Genomic DNA, 24,852 nt, shown 5'->3' with positions numbered 1-24,852 from the left:
TTACCAGAGAATTTTCACTCCAGTTAAACCAGAGTTAAACACCTGTGGCTAGTGGAGCTGTGGTGTCTCACGTTTCACTCTTGAAATGGTTAGCCAATCAGAACAGAGGGCCGTTAATATTAATGAGCCTTAGAGACAAACAAAAACAGCCTGTTTTTGGTATGGCTCAGACAGATGCTGGAAAATGAATGTGTAAAAATGGTCAATTTTTTAATGGACCTCAAAACATACAATAAAACAAAAGTGTAAAATATGGGACCTTTAACATGCTTTTTCTATAAACATGATTTTATAGGGAGTAAATATGTTTCATATTGTCACCAATCTGGGAATAAGAAGAATGCATATTGGATCATAAATTAGACTGGTGTGATCAATCAATGGTTATAGGCCTAGGTGCCTAATAGCTATTATAGCTCACTATGCCAAGTGGTGCATAATGGCTGTGGCTCACTGTATAGAGGCCTAAAAGTCCCTCTTTGACGTTATTGCCATGGCATTGGCAAATGGGGATCCTTTAAATACACAAATAGTTAGTTGGTTAGTTTATTTTTATTTCTGTGTTATGCCAAACATCTGGCCCATCCCACATGGGATTACAGGACACCACCATTTTACAAAACATACATCTTCCGGTGATACATATAAGAGCAAAAATAAATGAATAAATAAATTACCACATTATAAACTACTACAATATTCTTTCAAATAACACATTTGAAATGATAGGTTTCAAATGAACAATACACTGAAAAGAACTGCTACAAACTTACAGTTTATCTTGATAAAGAGTTTTTTTTCTCATCTCCCAGGCTTTCTCCAGGTAACTAGCTAATCTAAATGTTTCATAAGTGAACAGCCAACTCAATCTTTGTGCATCATCCGTATTTTCAAAATCAATATCTATTTTCATCTTACTAAACAAAGTATTGCGCAGTTCCCAGTAAAAAGGGCAATAGAAAACAAAGTGAAACTCATTTTCTGTATCAGTCAAACAACAAATCCACTTTTCTTCTTCCAGACTGACATATTGTCCAGTATTAACCATAAGTGGTAAAATACCAGATCTCAGCTGGGCACATAAGGCTCTTTGCTTTTTAGATAAATTATATACAACATAATAAATATAAAATCAGCGGACATACAGTATTACAAATCCATGCGCACAGTTTACTAATCCATCCGCACCCAATTGTTTTCGTCGTTCTTGTTATTGGACTACTGAATTTCCCCAAGGGGATCAATAAAGTGCTATCTTACCTTACTGTTATAGAGAAATAGAGAAATAAATGGTGCAGTATGCTGACTACCCCTCTTGACTAACCCTGACTGTACACCAATACCTATTTTGTGATGCTTTTGCGCAAATCTGAACAGTTGCTATACGTCATGTCGCCTGGACTAAATCTTTTGCATTGTGGTTTGTATTCAAGGCCGTTGGCCAATATTGTTTTTACAGATGCATTTCTGTTTTTCTTTTGCAGGCTAATTTCCGTATTGCTGCCACAGGAGTCGTCCTGGACCTGGATAAGTCAGTGACTATAGTGAAGAAGCTCAAACTCATTGGCTATCCATACAAGATCTATAAGAACACTTCCTTCATTAAGGTGGGGAAGCTTCATTTGACTTCACCAGCATGCCACAGCCTTACAACAGTAGTGCTTCCCCTTAGAACTGTTTGTACCTGTGGGAGTCAGGGCTGATGTTGGTAGTTGTTATTGGGATTGATTAGGGCTGGGCAATATATCGATATTATATCGATATCGTGATATGAGACTAGATATCGTCTTAGATTTTGGATATCGTAATATGGTGATATGGCATAAGTGTCTTTTCCTGGTTTTAAAGGCTGCATTACAGTAAAGTGATGTCATTTTCTGAACTTACCAGACTGTTCTAGCTGTTCTATTATTTGCCTTTACCCACTTAGTCATTATATCCACATTACTGGTGATTATTTTTTATCAAAACTCTCATTGTGTAAATATTTTGTGAAAGCACCAATAGTCATCCCTACAATATTGTCGCACTATCGATATCGAGGTATTTGGTCAAAAGTAATGTGTTATTTGATTTTGTCCATATCGCCCAGCCCTACTTACAACTGAACATTTAGCCCACTTCGTAGAAAATACCGAGATATATATCATGTATCGCCATTCAGCCTAAAAATACCGAGATATGATTTTTGGTCCATATTGCTCAGCCCTAGGATTGATCCCAGTGCTACTCCTATTTCTAATCTTATTCCTGATCCAGCTCCTGATTTAAGAATTATTCTGTAACACTTGACAATAAGGGTCACTAAGTTAAGGGTTAGTTAATGCTTAATAAGCATTAACTAACCCTTAATTAACAGTTAACTAATGTGTAATTTACTAATGGTGTTCATGTTAACTAAGGTATTCATTTATACATTATCTAATAGTTTATAAAGATGACTATTAAATAATGTATAAATGAATACCTTAGTTAACATGAACACCATTAGTAAATGATTACCAGACACATTAGTTAACTGTTAAGTAAGGGTTAGTTAATGCTTATGAAGCATTAACTAACCCTTAATTAATGTACCCTAATTGCAAAGCGTTACCAATTATTCTTATTTTGATCACAATAAATTGACATATTGCAGCATACTTGCCCTATGTTTGTTTGCTTTTGTTTTGTTTGACCAATGAGGCCAGATGATATATTGATGTATTTATTATGTTTATTAGGGTTAAACTGATATTGGTTTGTCAATGTATGGGGCCGATATTTGCCTTTTTATTAAATACTATCATAAATATCCATGTGAAGGAGGTTCCTGTTGATGATAAACACTATAGAATTCCAATGTGTTAACAAACTGTACATTTGTGTTCACAGGGCATGTTCAACACGGTGCTGGAAGTAGCTAAATTTGAAGGAGCCTCTATACGAACAGTGTCGGGGATCAGAGGTCAGATCAAGAAGGCCCTGTCCACACCAGCCGGAGCTTACAGAGCCACGTTTGAGGACAGGCTGCTTATGAGTGGTGAGCACAGTGTGTGAGTGTGTGTTAGAGGTCTTCACCGGTCCAAAAATTGAGACTTGATCCGACAAAGACCCAAGGACGCCAGACCCAAAACCAAAACGGACCGCCCATTGTCATAAAACACTGAACCGGACCTGTGGATAACAGGATCCGACGTAACCCGAACCTGAACAGTGAATATCAGGACCTGAAACCAACTTTTGGACATTTGCAGGGTTCCTACGCAGGTCTGGAAAGTCTGGAAAAGTATTAAAAATTAATTTGATCATTTCCAGGTCTTGGAATAGTTTGGGAATTTGAAAAAATGTCTGGAAAAGTATGGAAAATGTTGCGGTTCAGGTCCGATACACACATAATTCTAGCTTTTATGTTGTTGTAGAGCCACTTTGAGTCCACAGTTTTGGTTGATGTGAAGAATAATGTTCAGATAGAGGGACGCTCTTATTACCCAGCTGCTGTCAGCATGCTTTATATCAAATACCCACCAAAATCAAATCCAGTCAAGAACATAGGGTCTGGGAAAAATATGGAATTTTAAAATGGAACCCTGCCAATCATCTCACATATTCTGATATTTGTCGCTGTGAAGAACAACCTTCATCTATACAGTGATATGACCTAGTTAGCAGGGGCAAGATGTCTATCTGCGTAAATCATATTGAACACCAGACAAAATCTTCAAAACTAATCAAGGTCTGGAAAAAGTATGGAATTTTTTAATTGAAAATGTGTAGGAACCCTGCTTTTGGCTAATTAGACCTGATAATGTTCAGGTACGGTTGTTCCAAATGTCCCATGGCTGAAAACACTTTAACCATTTAACATGTGACAAAATGACTGGATGTAGTCACCTAGCAACACTGTGACTTTCAAAGTGTAGGCTACATTCTGATGATAGATGATCAGAGAATGAGAGGAGACGACAATTCAGTGTCCTTGAATTAATACAGGTAACAATAGTTACCTGTATTAATCTAACATTAAAAGCACACATAAAAAATTAGATCCATGTAAGGTTTGGTTGTTCCCACGGTATTAAATGTTCTCAAACAGCAAAAAATTGTGACAGGCTTGAGTAAAACATTATAGCGTTCTCCCCAAAGCAACTTCACTTTAGTGAATGAATGAATGAATGATTGAATGAAATGTTATTATTGTGTCGTGCATACAATTGTATGCCCAGCCCGCATGGGCTTACAAGACACCATATATTCAAACAAGCCAGGACCATCTGAACACCAGAATATTTCAGGGTTTTGTCGAACGATTTCATGGAACAGTAACTCTCTTAAGTCATCATAATTTTTGTATTTGTACAGTACAAAAGAAAATGGGACTCACTTTCCACTTCACCCAAATCACACAGCTCACATAGTCTGTTTTCCTCCGAAATATTTTTGAATCGACCAACCTCAGTGGCCTGAGGAAGAATACCAGCTCTCAACTGTGCAACCAAAGATCTTTTGGCTTCTAGATAAACGAGATGTAACATATAACTCGGGGCCAAAATTCTGTTTGATATGCACATATGTCCTTAATTTTGGCTTTGACAGAACATTTTCAAACCATTTTCCTTCAAATTTCAGTGAAAGCTTATTTTTAATGGAGTTAACATCACAGCACGGATTATTCCTGTAGATATACAACATATCCACCTCCTCAAAAATTGAGTAAAGCTCTTTTGCCCATGGAGAACTGTGTGATTTGCTCCACATAAATCCTTTCTTATTTATTCTGGCTGTGGACGGTTCCACAGTCGGATCATTTCACTTAGTTGTCTGAAAAGTTTGGTAACACCAGTCAATCGTGTGAGTTGCATGTCATTTGATTCCACTTCCCTCCTTCCTCTGCCCGCTGCAATAAACGCATCAGTAAAGCCAGGGAGGGGGGCAGAGGAAGCAGTGGGGTTTATGGGAAACGCTTTCACGAACATGTTGCATATTTGTATTTGTGCGTATTGTCTCACATGACTCGCCGTGTCTGACTTTGTTGTGCAGATATCGTGTTTCTGCGCTCCTGGTACCCGGTCTCCGTTCCCCAGCTCTACAACCCCATCACCTCCCTGCTTCTGCCTGTCGGCCAGAAGGAAAGCTGGTCCGGCATGAGGACCCTCGGACAGCTCAAGTTCGACCTCGGCATCCGCAACAAACCCGCCACCGATTCTTTGTATAAGGTAGGCTCAGCCTGATCGACCACCAACTCCAGTGGGAACGCTTCATCTGCAATAAGTGATCAAGTGCAGTATAATGCACATACATATGTAGAGCTGCAACGATTAATCACTTAGTTGTCAATTATTAAATTAATCGCCAACTATTTTGATAATCGATTAATCGGTTTGAGTCATTTTTTAAGAAAAATAAGTCAAAATTCTCAGATTCCAGCTTCTTAAATGTGAATATTTTCTGGTTTCTTTCCTCCTCTATGACAGTAAACTGAATATCTTTGGGTTGTGGACAAAACAAGACATTTGAGGACGTCATAATCAACAGATTAATCGACAATGAAAATAATCATTAGTTGCAGCCCTATACATATGTAGCACTTGAATAAAAAACACCAAATCCTCAAAGTGGTCTGTTAGATTAGATGAAACTTAAATGATCACACTGGGAAATTGGGTCATTGCAGCAAATGGTAATTGGATACAGCAAAGAGGAATACAATATGAATCACAATAGAGAAAATTGGTAAACACAATCAACCAATAATTTCAACACTAGAGCATGCCAAGTGTATGGATGAAAGTAGGAAAAGGTATGGGTTACAGCAGTGTTTCCCAAACTTTTTTTCTGTGGACCCACTTTTTAAAAATGACAAACCACCGCAACCCAATTCACAATAGGCCTTATCTATAAACCGTGAGAAGAGCGAATTTGTGCATAAATGAACGTTCCTGACCATTTTTGCTGCCATTTCCGCATCACCTTATATTATCTTGAATAGGTAAACCAGCCATTTCGAAGAGATATACGTTAATATATACACATGTTAAATACTTTATACATGAGACCAAATAAATGCATTTAGGCAGAGTTAACAGGCTATCTCATTGTTTTTATTTCCTCTCATCAGTAAAACAAACAGAATGTACACTAGCCTTTCATATTAGATTCAAATCTCCTGCGACCCACCCTTTGGGAATGACTGGGTTACAGTATTAAGAGGTTTTCACAAAATAGCAGCAGTAGTATCAGCAGACAGACAACAAGACACAGTGTCATAGATGCGAAGCACCCTACACAGGTGAGGAAAGGAAAGTGGTTTGCATCCTGTGTGTCTGCTTTATTAATCTCACTACCAGACCCTTGATATTATATCAAGGGTCTGGTAGCAACGTATCCACTGTATAAACTATGCAAAATAGTTTCAAAAGTAGCTATACAATTTTTAATGATGATAATGAAAAACAAAGCTGTATAATTTGTCATTATTAGCTCATTTTTCTCTTTTAACCACTTGATTCAACATTCAATTTAAGCACAAAAAATAAACCCTGGAATCTAGGGAAAATAAAAACAAAAATCCCATAATGGAGCAATTAAAATGGATTTCATAGGGCCATAATAGTTTGTGTGTGTCCGTACTGTATGTGCACGTATGTATGGAATGTTGGCTAGTATGGGAGTTAAACGGACCTGAACGGTGGATTTTCACCCTTTTCCCCTTCCAGCCGGTGGTCCGTTCCCAGAGGCACTTCAACCCTCTCCACATCCCCAAGCAGCTCCAGAAGGCCCTGCCCTTCAAGAGCAAGCCCAAGCAGCAGCAACCGAAAGGAAAGGTCCCCCGAGACCTGCAGAGGCCCAGTGTGATCAGGGAGCCCCACGAGAGGAAGGTAACAAAACACAGGCCTTTCATGCACTGGGGTTGCATGGTATACATTTTTCCATATCATAACATTGTCTCCATATTTCACATGGATGTATGATTTTATCACAGTATTGTGAAAATGATGTCATGTAATACGGTCATAATGTTTTAATGCTGCATTGTTAACAAAGAGAACAGAAATACCGTATTTCCTCTAATATTGGCCCGGGCCTTTATTTACCTCAACTGCAGAGGGTACCAGGCCTTTATTGGAAGCAGGCTTATATTAGAGACAGGCCTTTTCTAATTCCCTGTTTGATAAGTATGTTTCCTCATATTTTAGTACGAAGCCTCCTTGTTTTCTGATCTGCTTCTGTTGGGGTTCGTTAGGCAGACGTTTTTTTGTTACTGCAATGCATTACCGATAATTACGGTAATCGACAACAGCACGCTCCAGAGACTTCCGCCGGGCACCAGGAGTTTACCGGTATCCACCGTTGTTTTTTCCTTTGTTTTTTTCCCCGGCCTGTATTTGGGGCCGGCCTTTATTTGTTGGTGTCGACCACGGCCCCGGCCATTATCGGAGACCCGGCTTTTAATTGACTAGCGGCCACTATTAGAGGAAATACAGTAGTCTTATTAGTCCAACAAAAACATTCTAATAGGCTACTATGCTGCCGTTTCTGGCCAAAAAGACAAGCATGTTGACGCATCCTCCACTGTACTGAAGCAGTCTGTTGCAGTATTTTTGCACAACTCTGGACATCTGTGGGAAGTGTCGAACCTAAACTCCCACAGCATTATGGGTACATTTTGATGTCATTTTCAGCAGTACTTACTATTACTACTGGTATCATCATTCGTTTCCCCCGTATTAGCAGTAAGCTACTATTGCTTAGTCAAAGAGGAAGGGGGAATATTCTGTTAACTGGTTTGTTCATGTTAACAAGGAGACTCAATTACAGGGTATCAAAGGTTCATGGAAACACATTAACCAGAATAAGATCTTAACCAGTATGACCTTAAGTTACTACCTGCATGCAAACATAGCCATTGATTTCTCTCTAAGCATTGCTTTTCTTTCCCTGATCCTCCAGGTGGCAGCGCTCCTACATGCTCTGGGCATGGTTCACCACCATAAGAGTAAGAAAGCCCGCGTGGGGCAGCATGCCAAACACAAGGGCTTCCTGCAGGAGAAGGAGAAGCAAGAGGAGGCTAAGATGAAGAGACAGAAGGAGGCGCGGAAAAAACTGTACCGCCAGATGGGCCAGATGGACAAAAAGAAGCAGAGGTCCAGTCTGAAGGGGGCGCCAAAGGACGACTAACTGAGCTGGACTTAATGTCTAACCTGTCTAGACCCCAGCTGACTGAGATGCCTGGCTTGACCTTTGGACCCTCAGCATGTGTTCCTGTTGCAGTCTAAACAGAGCTATCTGGGTGCTGAAATAGGAAATAGTATGAATGATTTTTTTATGTACTTTTCGATATTAAAAGTCACTGTGACAACTGTAAAGTAAATGCTATCTGACTTTTGGAACTTGTTATAATAAAATAAATTAAGGCAACTTGGTTGCATGCTTGGAGAATTGTGACATCAGTCTTGCCAATTTCTCAGTTCTTGAGCTACCTGTCGGAAAGTGTTTATAATTCTACTTAAGATACCAGATGTTTTTGTCAGACGAGCTCATCCTGTCTTGTAATCCCAACACCCAAGACAGTCCCCAATTTTATGAGGCCAGATCTGATGCTCCATCAGGTTAATCTGTTCTTTTCTTCTTAAAGGAATAGTTCACCCAAAAATGAAAATTCTGTCATCATCTACTCACCCTCATGCCAAATGAAACACAGGTGAAATTTGTTAGTCCATATAACACACAGGGAGGTTGCCAGCACAACTTGGTAGCAGCCTTCTCCAAAACAACTGAAGTCAATGGGGACCTTATATGGACTAGAAGTTTTGTGTATATTGGACTTCTGGTGTATGAGTTATAGCCTTTCAGAATAGGAACATTTTGACCATTAATTATAGCGCCTTCATCAGACCAATTGGGGTGAATTTATGTTACTGGGAAAAATCATGTCATGTTTGTGTCTCTTACCATCTAACAAGAATTTGCGAAAATTTATGCCAGGCCCTCACACTTTTCTGGAATTTGCGGCGCCCCCTATTGGCCGATTTTAGAATAATTTTACATTTTACAAACATTTAGCAAGTTTTTGCTGTTTTTGAGTTAGAATCAAAGTTTTTATTTGGCCATACCCATTTTTGGCATTTGTTGCACCCCCTATTGGCTGATATTGATTAAATTTTGAGGACATGGTCCAACTACTTCTCTTAATAAACAGTATCTGCCAAGTTTTGTGATAATTGAATCAAGGGGCATGAGGTTATGACCATTTTTGTATTTTATTACATTTTATTAGGACCACACAACCAGCACCAAAACAATAAAAACAAATTATTACAACTATAAGAAAAAACAAATAACAGGGAGACAAGATAAGACTTATGTAATGGATGTTGTCAACAGGTCATTCAATCCTTTACATACTTTATAGTTCTAGATGCTGCTCCCATCAAGCCTGGGTTGTCTCTTGGTCTGTCCCTTAAAAGAATAGTTCACCCAAAAATTTAAAGTCGGTCATTATCTACTCATCGCTAAGCCAATACAAAATTCAAGGTAGGGCTGGGCGATATGGACAAAATCAAATATCACAATATTTTTGACCACATACCTTGATATCGATATTGCGACAATATTGTAGGGATGACTATTGGTGCTTTCACAAAATATTTACACAATGAGATTTTTGATAAATAATCATCAGTAATGTGGATATAATGACTAAGTGGGTAAAGGCAAATAATAGAACAGCTAGAACAGTCTGGTAAGTTCAGAAAATGACATCACTTTACTGTAATGCAGCCTTTAAAACCATGAAAAGACACTTATGCCATATCACGATATTACGATATTCAAAATCTAAGACGATATCTAGTCTCATATCATGATATCAACATATTGCCCAGCCCTAATTCGAGGTATATTTTCTTCATGCAACTTACCAGGAGTTCAGCAGGCTCACTGCTGGGGAAATTTTCTGCTAAACAAATGCAGTAAATGGAGGCTTCAAAAGGGCAAAAAATGTCATTAAATTTACTCCATTGTCATTTGCCACCGATGAGTGTACAGAACAATTTTCCTAATGGACAAATAAAGGTTCATTCATTCATTCATACAGCTCATGCAGCATAATCCAAGTTTTCTGATGCCATGCCATCGCTCTCTGAGTGGAAAAAAAAACAAGATTTTATCAATTATTTAATGAAACAGAGTCTTCCTCCATTGTATTCAGCTTCCACAGTACCAAACCTCACGAGGCCACCGTGACCACACTAGGTTTGTGTGTGCGGCTCTGCGTGACTTCCGTGGCCGCATGATCTCCAAGCTGAATACTTACTTACTTTGATGGCTTCTAACTCCTCACAGACCTTATCAGGGTGGGCCCACTTCAAATATCTGAAGCTGTGTTTCCAGCCTTTGATATGGGCCAACATATGCTTTAAGGACACCGTGCAGTAGTGATGCGCGGGTCAATCCGAAACCCACGGGTCCCGGGTCAAATGGGCTACACACACAGTACACACACGATGTAATTCTAGACTAAATTTCAATAAGTTTTAGATTTAATTAACGAAATAAACTTCTCCAATCTCCAGCTGGTTAATCCCGCCATCCATACATTATATTCTGTGCACACTGCAGCATTAAGCATTAGGCTACACAAGTTACACAAGTCTTTGGAAAATTACCTGGCCTCCTGAACCAAACCATTTCTCTAACCTTAACTTTATTTGTCTGATAGTAATATGCATGTTCAAGATGAGGAGAGCAGTGAGAAACTGCAAATAACCACATGGTTGTCATTTTACAGCAGCCTACACTGCTCTGGCAAACTCTCACGCCAGGTAGCCTTTCTCCTCTATCTCTCAATGTCAAACACACATACCACTCCAGTCCCTGAATGTTGACATGCTCATTTGTCTAACTGGACAAGTTGGCTAACAAAGGTACCAGGCATTGGTGTCACGTACCTCTGGGTTTGTGAATTCTTGGTCCATAAAAAGCAATGGTACAAGTGTATTAATACTTGGGATTGTCTTTTGAATTTATGAATGCTATCAACAGTAAATACTGCATAGAGAAGGATATGGCTGCACTGTACGACCATTAAGCCTCTCAGTGCTGCAGGGTCTGAGGAGGTGAGGGTAGTCGGGGCCTCCTGAGCCACATCATTTCTTACCAGACTGAAGTAGATGTTTTTTTTAAAAGAGTAACTAAACCCCAAACCCAAATCTTTGATGAGGCCTGACATCTAATGGTGAAAAGTAGGGTACTGAACTGGCCATCTGCTGTTGGCTGGTCTTTGTGCCAGGTGATGTCACCACCTGTTGTACTCTATAGAAGGTGACATCACCTGGCACAAAGACCAGACAATAGCAGATGGCCAGTTCAGTACCCTACTTTTCACCATTAGGTGTCAGGCTTCACCACATATTCGGGTTTGGGGTTTCGTTACTCTTTTAAAAAAAACCATCTACTTCAGTCGGGTTTGGGGTTTAGTTACTCTTTAAGCATTTTTCAACAACACAAATTGGCCAAGCAAGGTACCTAGTGTTAGGATTATGTATGTCCCAGGTGCAGACAAAGCTTGTAGGACAGAATGAAAGTAAAATCCCTTCTTCCAATTGCGCTATCCACTGCATACCCATATTTTTAGTTCAGTACCCTGCTTTTCACCATTAGGTGTCAGGCTTCACTACAAATTCGGGTTTGGGGTTTGGGGTAAATCTGTGGTGAAGCCTGACACCTAATGGTGAAAAGTAGGGTACTGAACTGGTCATCTGCTATTGGCTGGTCTCTGCACCCTGTGATGTCACCCTTTATAGAGTACAACAGGTGGTGACATCACCTGGCACAAAGACTAGCCAATAGGAGAAGGCCAGTTCAGTACCCTACATTTCACCATTAGGTGTCAGGCTTCACCACAGATTTGGGTGGGGTTTAGTTACTCTTTAATGACTTCTTCCATGTGCCTTTTTTTTTCCAAGAATACAGTCCTACCGTGAAAAAAGATAACAGTAGCTTCCTATGTGACTTTCTCACATTTTGCCAAATATTTGAAGGCTATGACCTTTGAGAAACTCCGCTGGTAAACCGAATCAAAATCTTTTAGATATCTAGTCTACTTCCTGGTGTTAATGACATCAAATATACCCAGATTTTAGTGAATGCTCTGATTGTTAATGAGGTGCACCATAGTTTGTCAGACAGTAGCCAACTGGCTGCTTGCCAAACTAGCCAACATCACCATGCTTTGATTATGGATACTGCCAGCACTGGATACTTGTTCCCCAAAGATAGAAATATGGGTATGCAATGGATAGCGCAATTGGAGGAAGGGATTTTACTTTCACTCTGTCCTACAAGCTTTGTCTGCAACTGGGACATAAATAATTCTAACACTAGGTACCTTGCTTGGCCAATTTGTGTTGTTGAAAAATGCTTAAGTTTGACAAGCCAGACATCATCCATCAAACTTCTTTTGGTGTTGCTAAACATGTGAACAAGGCCACCTGCCCCGTCCCACCCCCCACCCCCAAACCTACTGAGAATTGGCTCAGCCATAGCCTTTACTCAAGCTCTGCTGTGTCTAAAGTGACTTACCAGAGGTGAGAAGGACACTAAGGAGGGAGATCAAACAAACAACAAAGCCTGGTTTCAAGCCTGGTTCATCGCCTGATTTTTTAGCCTGGTTTCTAGTCTGTCAGAGGATGCTGCCTCAGATGCAGACTGCGGAGGAGGAGCTGCTGGACTACACCATGCAGGAGGACGAGTGGGATAGGGACCTGCTCCTAGACCCCGCCTGGGAAAAACAACAAAGGAAGGTTGGTCATCCTATTCTAGGATCATTATTTGAAATTAGGGGAGGAATGAGGAATACCCTCCCCTTCATTCCAGCTAAACTCTCCCTTTATCAAGATGGATTCAGAAATTGTCGTCATGATAACAAGCAAAAGTGCCCCGACTATAGTCTAGTTATTAATAGTTCTCCTTGTCATTGCGACTATTTAAAAATTCCTTCAAATAGTAGCCAGGTATTTTGACGTGAATTGTAGTTACTGACACACAACCAGTTTTGCAAGGAGTGCCCTGACATGCTACTGTATTGAAGGCAAGTGCTGATGATGACCTCCAACATCAGCACGGACATGTTGCCAGGACCTGGATGGGAATGTCCAACAATAGTCCACCACAGACATGACCGGTGCTCAGTGCCATTCCTCTGATGTGAATAGCATAAGAGCTGTCAACACATCTCAACCACATCTGACGTTCATGATAGAGGGATGCTAGCCTAGCAAGGCCTAATTTTAACTGAGGGGCAGAGAGAGAGAGAGAGAGAGAGAGAGAGAGAGAGAGAGAGAATTGCACTAGGAATTATTAGGAATTATTCTAGAGATAAGTCTGTCTCAGGGAATTCATGCCTTTCTTTGAGCTCAGCTTTATTAATAAAAGATAAGGTGAAAATGTATTGATTCCTCATTGGGAATCAACACTAGAGCATGGTAAATAAAGATGAATGAATGTTTGGACATGAATAACACTCCTGCCATGTCAACTGCCACATCGCCTGCTGTGACTAGCTACGGTTAAAATAATATCCTGGCTCCTGGAGTCTTCAATAGCCTACTTCCTTTCTTTCAAACATTTTATTTTCAGTTTATACAGATTACACACTCAATGTTACCCTCAAAAAGAATGGTACATAACATGAATACTAGAGCTAGACAACAGCTAACCATACAAACAATCAGACTAACAGACAAAAAAAGACAAGAAAACAACACAAACTCAGCTAGCTCATCATCTTCCATATTATAGCAATGAAACGTTAATGAACATGTGGACTTTACCCTTTGGGGATCACTTGGATCCCAAAGTTGCAAAACTTTTTAATATGATTTCAGCATAGTCCTCTCCAATAAAATCTATAAAAAAGGCTCCAAACAGAGAAAAACCCATTCATGTCTCCTACTAGCCTAGCCTACTTCCATACTTGCTACTGTGAAAGTATGGTGCTACTGGAAATCACGTTAATGATTGACATCTACATTAATTATTTGTAAGATAATGGACAAAAAATAGCTTTTTATCAAAAACAAAAAATATGATCAAGCTTTAGAGGATACTAAATGGGTTGTATTATACATGACAGTAAATTCAATTCACAGTTGGAGGTTTATGTCATTTACAAAACACGCTTTTATGCAAATTCTCCATTGGGCCCCTTTCTATTTGGTCTCTCTGCTAGAGAGAATACTATATTTGATCACTAGGGTCAAAGGTGTATTTTTTAAGTTGAATGTCTGTGTGACGTCTCCTAAACCAGTGGTTCTCAACCTTTTTCATATCAAGCACCCTTAATTTAGTCCACATTAGAGCCATGGATCCCCATTTGATGAGATTTTGTCTCTCTGATCCAAATCTGAAAATATTAATCATTGTTAGATATGATTTGAGATATGATGACCCATTCCATTGTAGGTAGAGAGATAACAGCTAAACTATGATCACAATTAATCATTCCTCTACGTTCTCTAATTGTGTTCACTTCTTGTAAATGGTAAATAATGGTGAAGTTTAACAATTCATCAATTTGCTGGGGACCCCCTGGAACCCCCTCAAGGACCCCTGGTGGTCCCCGGACCCCACGTTGAGAACCACTGTCCTAAACAATTCAGTCTCATTGGCTCCGCCTGAAATCATTCAAGTCAATGGAGGAGTATCAACACAGCGCCGCCTTGTGGACAAAGACTTTGTGCACAATAGAGTGGCGCATACGTTGAAAAATGTCAAACTTGCCATTGGCAGCGGACCATCAGAATGTGATGTTTTCAACCGTATGTCATCAAACCACCGAAGAAGATGAATGGTTGGCATAGCAACGAGTAAACAATGTATGGGGTGATCAGGGTCTCTGCATCATTGCAGCTTCCTGTCAGTAAATATTAATAGTGTGAGAGGATAAATGGTTTCGTATTAAATTTCACATTTCCACACATGTGAATGGTGATTTGTGCTTTATTTTCAGGTAAAATGCAAAATCTCCAGAATGCAGACATAGTTATCAGTACAATACATGGTGTATTTGAGTGTGTGTGTGTGTGTGTGTGTGTGTGTGTGTGTGTGTGTATGTATGAGAACAGCGGACACTGTTAAATGGAAATGACAGGTGGCTAGTTTGCATTTCAGTTTCTAAAAGTAGTCTCTGATGACATGAACACACACACACACACACACAAACAAACATGTACATACACAAATACACGCTGACAAGGTCAAAAGTCCTGCTGACCAATCCTGAATGGAAAAAGCAAACAATCAGAGCGTGCAGCCTGCCAGCAAAAGTATGCATAGCCAAGAGTGGAAGCAACAAATTATGCTACTTTTATTTATTACGCTTTATTTATTTGGTAACACTTTACAATAAGGGTCACAAAGTTAAGGGTTAGTTAATGCTAATTAAGCATTAACTAACCCTTAAGTAACAGTTAACTAATATGTAATTTACTAATGGTGTTCATGTTAACTAAGGTATTAATTTATACATTATTTAATAGTTTATAAATATGACTATTAAATAATGTATAAATTAGTACCTTAGTTAACATGAACACCATTAGTAAATGATTACCAGACACATTAATTAACAGTTAACTAATGTGTAATTTACTAATGGTGTTCATGATGTATTTATTTTGACCTGTAACCTTTGACCTTGTGTTGTTAAGTAAATATAAAATGCCTAACTCTCCTCTCTCCTCCTCCTCTCCTCCCTTCCTCCTCTCCTCTCCTCTCCTCTCCTCCTCTAGACCTTTACAGCATGGTGTAACTCCCATCTGAGGAAGGCGGGCACTCAGATTGACAACATTGAGGAGGAGTTCAGGAACGGCCTGAAGCTCATGCTACTTCTGGAGGTTATTTCTGGTGAGGGCGGTGACTATAATAACCAAAAATAATACAACACACACAAACACAATCCTATTTGAATCGTGTTTGAATCCTATCCCTTCATCTTTCCTTTCTTCTATGCGAAATCGAAAGCATGCACTTGCTTTTTAATCTGCATTGAAAAAAAAAAAAAAAAAATGTTTGCTATTTCCCCCTTTGTTGAGCGTGGATTACTTTCTGTACTTTGAAATGATGACTTTTTGGTTTTATGCCCCAAGGTAAAGTTTGATCAGTGATTGGGCATGGTGTTTTGTATATAGTATATATACTATATATATAACTAGTATAATTGAGTGTTTCTACTGCAGGGGAGAGACTTCCCAAGCCCGATAGAGGGAAGATGCGCTTCCATAAGATCGCCAATGTGAACAAAGCTCTCAACTACATCACCAGCAAAGGAGTCAAACTGGTCTCTATTGGAGCAGAGGGTAAAACAGGACACAATACACACACAATGTGTTAAGTCCTGAGACTGCGTCCCACTGAAACATGTACTGTATTTTCTGCCCTTGCAGAGATAGTGGATGGTAATGTGAAGATGACTCTGGGAATGATCTGGACCATCATCCTCCGCTTTGCCATTCAGGACATTTCTGTGGAGGGTAAGGATCTATCTATCCACTGTATGTATCTACCTATCTACCTTTCTGTCTGTTGGTCTGCCTGTCTGTACACATTATTATCTTTAGAAATGTTGCACAATTAGGAATATTACTTGTTGCCCTCAGTGTAAATAATGAACATCTATTTCCTTTTTACTTGGTCTTAGACGTTATTTTTAATGACAATCAGTCAATATGTCACTGCACAAATTTTGATCTTTATTATTTGGTAACACTTTACAATAAGGGTCACTAAGTTAAGGGTTAGTTAATACTTAATTAACAGTTAACTAATGTGTAATTTACTAATGGTGTTCATGTTGACTAAGGTATTAATTTATACATTATTTAATAGTTTATAAAGATGACTATTAAATAATGTATAAATGAATACCTTAGTTAACATGAACACCATTAGTAAATGATTACCAGACACATTAGTTAACTGTTAATTATGCTTAATAAGCATTAACTAACCCTTAACTTAGTGACCCATATTGTAAAGTGTTACCTTATTGAAAAGTGTGTGTTGCAGCAAGAAAGATAGACATAAGGATCTGGTAGAGCAGCACCATGTGCTTTTTTTAATCTAAGGGCTCAACTGACACAAAACAATACAATGGCACATTTTAAAACAGACATGTCTCAACAGTGCAATACTACAATATGTGCCTGTGTTGACTGCAGTCCATGGAAGCAACAATCCGCCTTTACAATCACTGAAGTGTGATGTGTCAGTCACAAAGTCATGAAGGTGCCCTGGCCTCCAGTAGGTATGAACTAGGCAGGGCTCCTGCTCAGGTTCTTCAGTCAGGAGCTCTTCTTCAACCAGTATGGAAACTTTACCAAGTCTCCTCAAGGGCAGGATGCTGTTCAGATTGTAGAGTCTTCCTACTTTAATGGGAAGAGCATTTGGAGTTGGTACTGAACAATGGGCCTCTGGGTCAAGTGAGCTGCAAGAAATCTGCCAGTGTAAACTGGGGCCCATTGTTTGTTGTGATTTTCTACAGTGATTTTCTACAGATCCAGAGCTACAGATCCAGTAGGGCACCCTGGTGGTGGGTGTGTCAGCTGGTATAACCTTATCAGGTCATAGGTCACCATCAGAAACCATGTAGTCTCCATTCACTCCCACATATATTATGCTCCAGATGTCTTGAGGGAATTATGATCAGGTGAGAGGTTGTAGTATCGACATTTATGGAGCCCCATTTTTCCCACTCATGCGGCAGCCATGGTCTTGATATCCCTGTAGATGCCTGGCAAGCACACTGGCAGCAGCACCTCTGCTTGATGCCTATAGGCCTGTATGTGCTGCAGCCTAGACCCATGCACAGTGAGAGGTTGGACCACAGGACAAGCTGTCCCTCCAACAGGATAACTCCTCTATGACTCTGTGCTGAAGTGACATTTCCTCTAGAACCTAAGGAGGCAGCATGCCATAAACTGGTGGAAGACTGGTTCTAATGTAGAGGCAGTGTTCATGGCACTGATGCTGTGTTTGTTAGTGTCTTGTCTGTGGAGATGTCTGTGTCTGCCTCAGTCAGTGTCTAAATCCAGGGCATGAAAAGTGTTGTGTGGATGATGCTAAGGCACTTAGGGAAAGCCATGCCATTAAGTCGCCTTTTGTGACTTATGAGAAAAAAAGTGGAACAGGAAAATGTAAAAGGAAGAAAAAATTCAGCCACTCATGGACGCCGATGTTCTGAAAATTATCTTTATTGGTGCATTAAAACCGACAAGTTTTGGCAGAAAGTCTGTAACATGAAGGTTACATGACAATTTTATTTAATTTTATTTGGATCTCTTTTAGCTCATTGGTTAATCTTCCAAGAGTCCACATTAAAAGCATTTAAGCATACAATAATTCATAATAATACAACACATAATTGTTGACACACACATATCATATACATACATGCATACATACACACATATAACCTACATACATTGGCACATATCCTGTATGGACCTACATATATACACATATTCATCTACATGTGTTCACATATAATACCAATACTCTACAAACCTACTGACAGTGCAATACAGTAGTGTGATGATAACTACATTTGAATCTTGAAATCTTGCAATCAACAATCCAACTGCCATACTGTTCTTGACTGAGTTATTGTAATGAATTCCATAATTTAACAGTTCTGAAAATAAAAGTCCGTCTTCCCATTTCAGTTTTTATTTTTGGTAGTACATAATGATTTTTATCTCTTATTCTTATGTTAACTTGATGTTTATCACGTACTAATAACAGTTTGTCCTTAATACTAACTGGCTTTTTAAACTTTTGAATTTTTAAAATGAGTGCAATAGAATGTTGTCTCACATGCTCTACTGCTGTGGGCCATCCCATTATAATATGTAGCTCACTCAGTCCTCTTTCAAACCCACACCTTAAAACCATTCTTGCTGCCTTGTCTCCTCATATCTCTCTCTTATTGCTCCACACTGCACAGCAATAATTAATGTGACTGTAGATTAGACTATGAGAACCTTAAGAATGTCTTTAGATAAAAACTTTCAAATTGGCCTTCAAGTGCTCCCTGTAAAACCCTGCTTCCGAGATCATAAGTCATAAATGTGAGTTATGTTAGTTAATAATACAAAAATGGGCCCCATAAGAAAAGTCAGCACTTAGCTGAGTTAGGCACTTAGCTGTTGTTGTTGTTACTATGTTATTAGATTATTACCCTTACACTTGCTTATTGACTTAACATAACTGCTGACAGGAGTGATGTTTACACTTTATTTTTCTTTTTTTTTTTTTATGTAGCGGCACTTTTAGTTTTGAAATGTGTTCCATAAAGTTACTGTATATATATCTGTTATATATGTATATCAGTTTCATGGTGTGTTGACAGGTAGCAATTTAACAATGTGTTTTTTAATAAAGGTTTGCCACCTTTGTTGCATGATTTCATGAGTGAAATAAAGAGGAGAGTATTGAACTCTCCTCTCTATTGAACTAGGGCTGGGCGATATGGTTGAAATCAATATCATGATAATCATAAGGATTTTCTCGATATCAATATATATTACGATATGGTTCATGTATGCAAAATCATGTTAAATAATCAAATTAATGTTCATCTCATTGAACCGAATGGTAATGTTAGGTGTGATGTCAAACAAAACGGAAATATTCAAATAATATTCCTACCATACCTCATTTTATGAGAGTTTTTAAGTAAAATTTGCTTGTCATCATCAATTCAGACAGCAGAAATGTGTGTCACAATATCAAAATATCTTCATATCATCACAATATGATTCCACTGAAAGACGATAAACGATAATATTGAATTATCGCCCAGCCCTACTTTGAACCCTACCTAAGCCCTGTTGTAAAAGAGTGATTTAAACTGATCAAACCTGCAATGGAATACAAAATTATCTTCTTCCTGTGAAACCCTAATGGCCGTGACTGTTTCATAAAAGCAAGTTTCAGTCATGAGATTTCATTTTTTGTTTCTCCTAAATTTTTTTTTTGTGTAATTATTACTCCTTTGGCAGAGACCTCTGCCAAAGAAGGTCTTCTTCTGTGGTGCCAGAGGAAAACCGCCCCCTACAGGAACGTCAACGTCCAGAACTTCCATGTCAGGTCAGCTAGTTGCCACATTTATGGAAATAAGTGAAATTCAACCATTATGTAAGTAGTATTTTTATTAACAAGGTGTAAAAGTGAATGATGGTATTTTTTAAAGGTTTGTCAGTCCTTGGTTTGCAGACGGGATCATCTCTTCCAAAATGGATGTAATGCATTTTGGAATATGACTCTTCCACTCTTCCACTGTTTTACTGTAATTGATAGCTGGCATCGTCTCCAACACATGCAACAGAATGCCTGACAAGAAATCTTTTGCTGTGACAGAAAATCTTCATCGCTCACAATTTAGTAACTTTCATGTTTTTATTTGAACTTAAGTAGAGCAAATTCCATAAGCCTAGCGCCCGAGAACTTTCAAACCTATAATAAAATTTCATAAATACAACATTGGTAACACTTTACAATAAGGGTCCCTAAGTTAAGGGTTAGTTAATAAGCATTAACTAACCCTTAATTAACAGTTAACTAATGTGTCTGGTAATCATTTACTATCATTTAATGGTGTTCATGTTAACTAAGGTATTAATTTATACAGTATTTAATAGTCATATTTATAAACTATTAAATAATATATAAATTAATACCTTAGTTAACATGAACACCATTAGTAAATTACACATTAGTTAACTGTTAATTAAGGGTTAGTTAATGCTTATTAAGCTAACTAACACTTATTAAGCATTAACTAATTGTAAAGTGTTACCAATACAACATTTTCAATCTGAGAATAAAACATCCCTGAAAAGTGGACATTTGCAGTTTTTGTTGATTTGATACTGTACTGAAGCAATGCTTTTAGTGTATCCCTATATTAATTCTATTGCTGTGTTTTTGACTCTGTGTGTTTGTGTGTAAATGTGAAGCTGGAAGGATGGCCTGGCGCTGTGTGCCCTGATCCACCGACACCGTCCTGACCTCATAGACTACGCCAAGCTCAACAAGGTCCTCCACATCGCCGACTAGAGAGAAGTGAACTACTGAACTAAACCACGATGAAACCCAATCAAACTAATAAAAAATTCCTAAATATACCAAATATTCAGCATGCTAGCATAATGAGTGGCTGATTTGCAAACATTTAAAGGGATAGTTCACCCAAAAATGAAAATTCTGTCATCATCTACTCACCCTCATGCCAAATGAAACACAGGTGAAATTTGTTAGTCCATATAACACACAGGGAGGTTGCCAGCACAACTTGGTAGCAGCCTTCTCCAAAACAACTGAAGTCAATGGGGACCTGTTCTTTAGAGCTCCAAAACAAAAACAGCCAAACAATCACACTGTGAATAGAAAGACCTATACACCATTATTTGTTGCAAATCAGCTGTAGTTAAGATTTGCACTAAATGATGGTGTAAAACTGTAGGTCTTTTTGGAACTCTGAAGAAATCCCACGCCACCAGGGCCCAGGCCAGAGGCGCCCAGAGCTCGCAACGGCCCGTACAGAGAGGAGGAGGGGAGAGAGGAGACAGACGGAAAAAAGGGGGGGCTTTTCCAGTTTAGGAGGAGGGTCTTGGCAAAAGTTAAAGCGAGTATGATTCTGGGAAGGTGACTGGGAAGAGTGATTACTGATATGTCGCCTAGTAAACAGAGGGATGGGGAGAGTGGAATTTGGCAGTCCAAAATAACAGATAGGTTTGGTAGTGATTTCCTTCCAGAAGTGCTGTATGGGTGGACAGTTCCAGGTCGTGTGAAGCTTGTCATCCAGAGTGTTAGGGGAACAGAGTGAACAGGTGTTTGATTCTGCAAGGCCAATTTAGTGCATTTGTAGCCCCACAACAGAAGGGGCTCTATGGATGGTATTGTCGGTCGGTGAGTCAGTGAGTCGGTCACTCTGTTCACCACTCTATGGTGTGTATGACTTACCTTGCGAGGCAGCTGGATTCGCGAGATCATGATCACGCGAGAATCCATCTTGCCAGGCTTCAAGTTATGCGTTTGTTCCTGACAGCGAGAAGCCACTGTTCGTTCACAACAATGGCGGCTCCTAAAGAGGCTAGTGCTTGGGCTAGCATGGATGCTGCTATAACACTTTTCTCGTTTGCTACCTTCTTTGAATCAAATATTTTTTTGGTATTCGTAAGAGTGCCCTTTATGCACAAGTTTTCCTTACAAAGACGGCAAGAATCGTCTACCGACATGCTAACTACATAGTTTGTCGTTGTCTTTCCTCTTCGGCGCTGTCCTACTACGTCATATGGTTTGTTGATCTGATCGGTTGAAGTTAGCCCGTGATAGACAGATGGTGATAGACAGATGGTTCATCCAATCACCTGCCAAGTATTTTTTGAAAGTGCCTGCTCCTTTCCAAACAGTTTCCAAGGACGACTTCCCAGATGGTTCTGTGTGACAAACCATCTGGTGCGTCAGGTTAGTGTATGACAAGAAGGTCCATTTTTTTATTAATGGATGCAAGTACACTGACATCAATTTCGGTGGTCAATAGGTTTGAGGTGTCCGTGGATGAAGTCATCTTTTGTTTGTTTGGGTTGGATGGGTCGTCATTCAATGAATGCTTCCAATTCACTGAAGGCCCCCAGTGTGTACGTATTGTGTTCAGGGTATAGTCTAAAGATGGGGTCATGGGTGGTTAATGATTCAGTTGTTGAGTATTAGTCCAAAAAGTAATATTTTTGCTAGCCAAGGTCAGGCTTTTCAGTCACCTCTTAATTGCCATGTCACATTTATGGAAGCCCATTCCATTCTGTAATCAATAACTGACAGTCTGGTATTATACCTCATATCAATTGCTCTTGTATTATCTTTGTATTATCTATTATCTTTGTCTTTGTTCTCTTTTCATCTCTTTTGATCTCTTCACTTCTCGTCTTTTGTCACCCCCGTCTTATCTCTCTCTTCATATTTTTACTCTTTCCATCGTTCTTCTACTCTTCTCTTTCTCTCTTTTCTTCTCTTTTTGTCTCTTCTTTTCTTCTTTTTTGTCTCTTCGTCTCTTTGTCTCCTGTTTGTCCTCTTTGTCCTTTTTCACCTCTTCGTTTCTTCTCATCTTTTTTCATCTTGCCTCTTCTTGTCTCTTTTCTTCTCTTTGTCTCCTCTTCTTTTTTCTCCTCTTTTTGTCTCTTTTGTCTCTTCGTCTCATCGCTTCTCTTCTGGTTTTCATCTCTTCTCTTCTGTTTTTTCTCTTCTCTTCTTCTCTCCTCTATAGGATGATCCTCTGGCTAATCTGAATATGGCCATGGAAGTTGCAGAGAAGCACCTGGACATACCCAAGATGTTGGATGCAGAAGGTCAACTATCTATCTATCTATCTATCTGTCTGTCTGTCTGTCTGTCCTCAGTTAAATTACTGTTGTTGGCATCATTTTCTTTTACAAAGTAGTTTTAACTATTTTTCCACTGTGAAGTAACTGGTAGCTTGAAAACCTTTAACTTCAACACCACCGACGGTCACTTCCCGCTCCCTCCTCCCCAGACATCATCAACACTCCCAAGCCTGACGAGAGAGCCATCATGACCTATGTGTCCTGCTTTTACCATGCCTTTGCTGGAGCTGAGCAGGTGCACTTTTTCTCCCTTTCTGTCTGATTTCAATGCAATTTACAAGACTTTATCGCAAGCATCACTGTCAGTTCAATTCTTGACTGTCTTTACAGATAGTGATTGTTATAAGTATTAACACGGTCTCACGGCAGTTTGTGAAATAGTCATGAAAATGTAATCTATTGATTCGTGTACATGGACACGAGTTTGCCATTTTTTTCATGAAATGAACACAACCTAAAAAACGTGCCTCCACCACGACCTGAATTACGTTCCTCCACCACGAATTTGAAAACAGTTTGGCAAATAAAACTACTTGTGTTACGGTTATGGTTAGGCAACTAAAACAACTTAGTTAAGGTTAGAGAAATGGTTTGGTCATGGTTAAATAGGAAAAACGTGTCCATGTACACAAATCATTAGATTATATTTCGTGACTATTTCACGAACTGCCATGAGAGGTTGCAAGTATTGGGATAAAAATTGGTCTTTTTGCTTTGATACGGTTTAAGTAGATCAAATTAAAATGAAATTCTGTCATCAATAGCTGACAGTCTGGCCTTTTGCCTCATATTTTTTTGTTGTTGAAATCCATATTACTGTGTGTATGAATCAACGACGACAAAAGACTTTAGCTCACTGTGATAATGATGCTTTTAATTCTAGACAGAATGCAATGGCAGTCTGTCTTTTTAATTTAAAATTTTTAGGTAATAGTTGTTTCGGACCTGAATCCATACCAATACATCATAGCAAGTGGTATCAAACTGATGTAAATTATGTATAAAAAAGGTCTTTTAAGCTGGAAGAAAGCATAAATGAATGCTTTTCTGGAAATATAATTGATTTTTAGGTAACGCTTTACTTGCGTTGTTGGTTATAACACACTATAAGTCACCACATACACATCATAAGCACATTATAATTACATAGCTACTTCAGAAAATGTCATAATATACAATAATGCATCACAAATCTGGTATGAGGCTGTATAAGTAGTATTTATCACTGGGGCCTAAATACTTATTTGTGTATAACACACCACAAGCACATTAGAATTATATCATATTATATCAAGTATCAGACAATCTTCTTATACACTATAATACATCGTGAATGTGGTAACCAGGTTATGGAGTAATATATTTACCACTGGAAATGATAAATATTTTGTTTTTGAAGACATCAAATGTATCATAGGTTGTGGAATTCTTA

At 38.9% G+C, this 24,852-nt stretch overlaps 2 protein-coding genes across 2 annotated transcripts in view; both read left to right on the top strand.

Annotated features, from left to right (window-relative positions):
* The first annotated feature begins 1,427 nt into the window (after positions 1 to 1,427).
* LOC139658272 (ribosome biogenesis protein BMS1 homolog) lies at positions 1,428 to 9,033 on the top strand. Its single transcript, XM_071536357.1, has 5 exons — positions 1,428 to 1,607; positions 2,875 to 3,022; positions 5,020 to 5,195; positions 6,696 to 6,857; positions 7,930 to 9,033. Exons 2-5 carry the CDS (start codon positions 2,878 to 2,880, stop codon positions 8,155 to 8,157), a joined length of 711 nt encoding a protein of 236 aa, XP_071392458.1. The 5' UTR covers positions 1,428 to 1,607; positions 2,875 to 2,877; the 3' UTR covers positions 8,158 to 9,033.
* A 3,647-nt stretch (positions 9,034 to 12,680) lies between these two features.
* The window catches only part of LOC139658271 (alpha-actinin-2-like), a 37,719-nt gene continuing 25,547 nt past the window's right edge, over positions 12,681 to 24,852 (top strand). Inside the window, exons 1-8 of the mRNA XM_071536356.1 lie at positions 12,681 to 12,782; positions 15,771 to 15,885; positions 16,218 to 16,337; positions 16,425 to 16,511; positions 20,040 to 20,127; positions 20,997 to 21,075; positions 23,303 to 23,384; positions 23,570 to 23,655. Coding sequence (XP_071392457.1) covers positions 12,681 to 12,782; positions 15,771 to 15,885; positions 16,218 to 16,337; positions 16,425 to 16,511; positions 20,040 to 20,127; positions 20,997 to 21,075; positions 23,303 to 23,384; positions 23,570 to 23,655 — 759 coding nt within the window. The remainder of the gene's footprint in view (positions 12,783 to 15,770; positions 15,886 to 16,217; positions 16,338 to 16,424; positions 16,512 to 20,039; positions 20,128 to 20,996; positions 21,076 to 23,302; positions 23,385 to 23,569; positions 23,656 to 24,852) is intronic.

The sequence above is a fragment of the Centroberyx affinis genome, unplaced genomic scaffold (assembly GCF_046629955.1).
Source record: "Centroberyx affinis isolate AG114_WGS23_722 - 3 ecotype Tasmania unplaced genomic scaffold, CSIRO-AGI_Caff_v1 ptg002861l_1, whole genome shotgun sequence".
NCBI lineage: Eukaryota > Metazoa > Chordata > Actinopteri > Beryciformes > Berycidae > Centroberyx > Centroberyx affinis.
Note: the sequence above shows the minus strand (reverse complement) of the source record. Positions and strands in the feature narration are given on the sequence as shown.

Bases quoted from the DNA above. Each gene is read 5' to 3' on its own strand.
- LOC139658272 (XM_071536357.1), top strand. From the start codon at position 2,878: ATGTTCAACACGGTGCTGGAAGTAGCTAAATTTGAAGGAGCCTCTATA. The intron at 3,023-5,019 runs GTGAGCACAGTG...TTTGTTGTGCAG, and splicing joins GGACAGGCTGCTTATGAGTG to ATATCGTGTTTCTGCGCTCC. The intron at 6,858-7,929 runs GTAACAAAACAC...CTGATCCTCCAG, and splicing joins GGGAGCCCCACGAGAGGAAG to GTGGCAGCGCTCCTACATGC.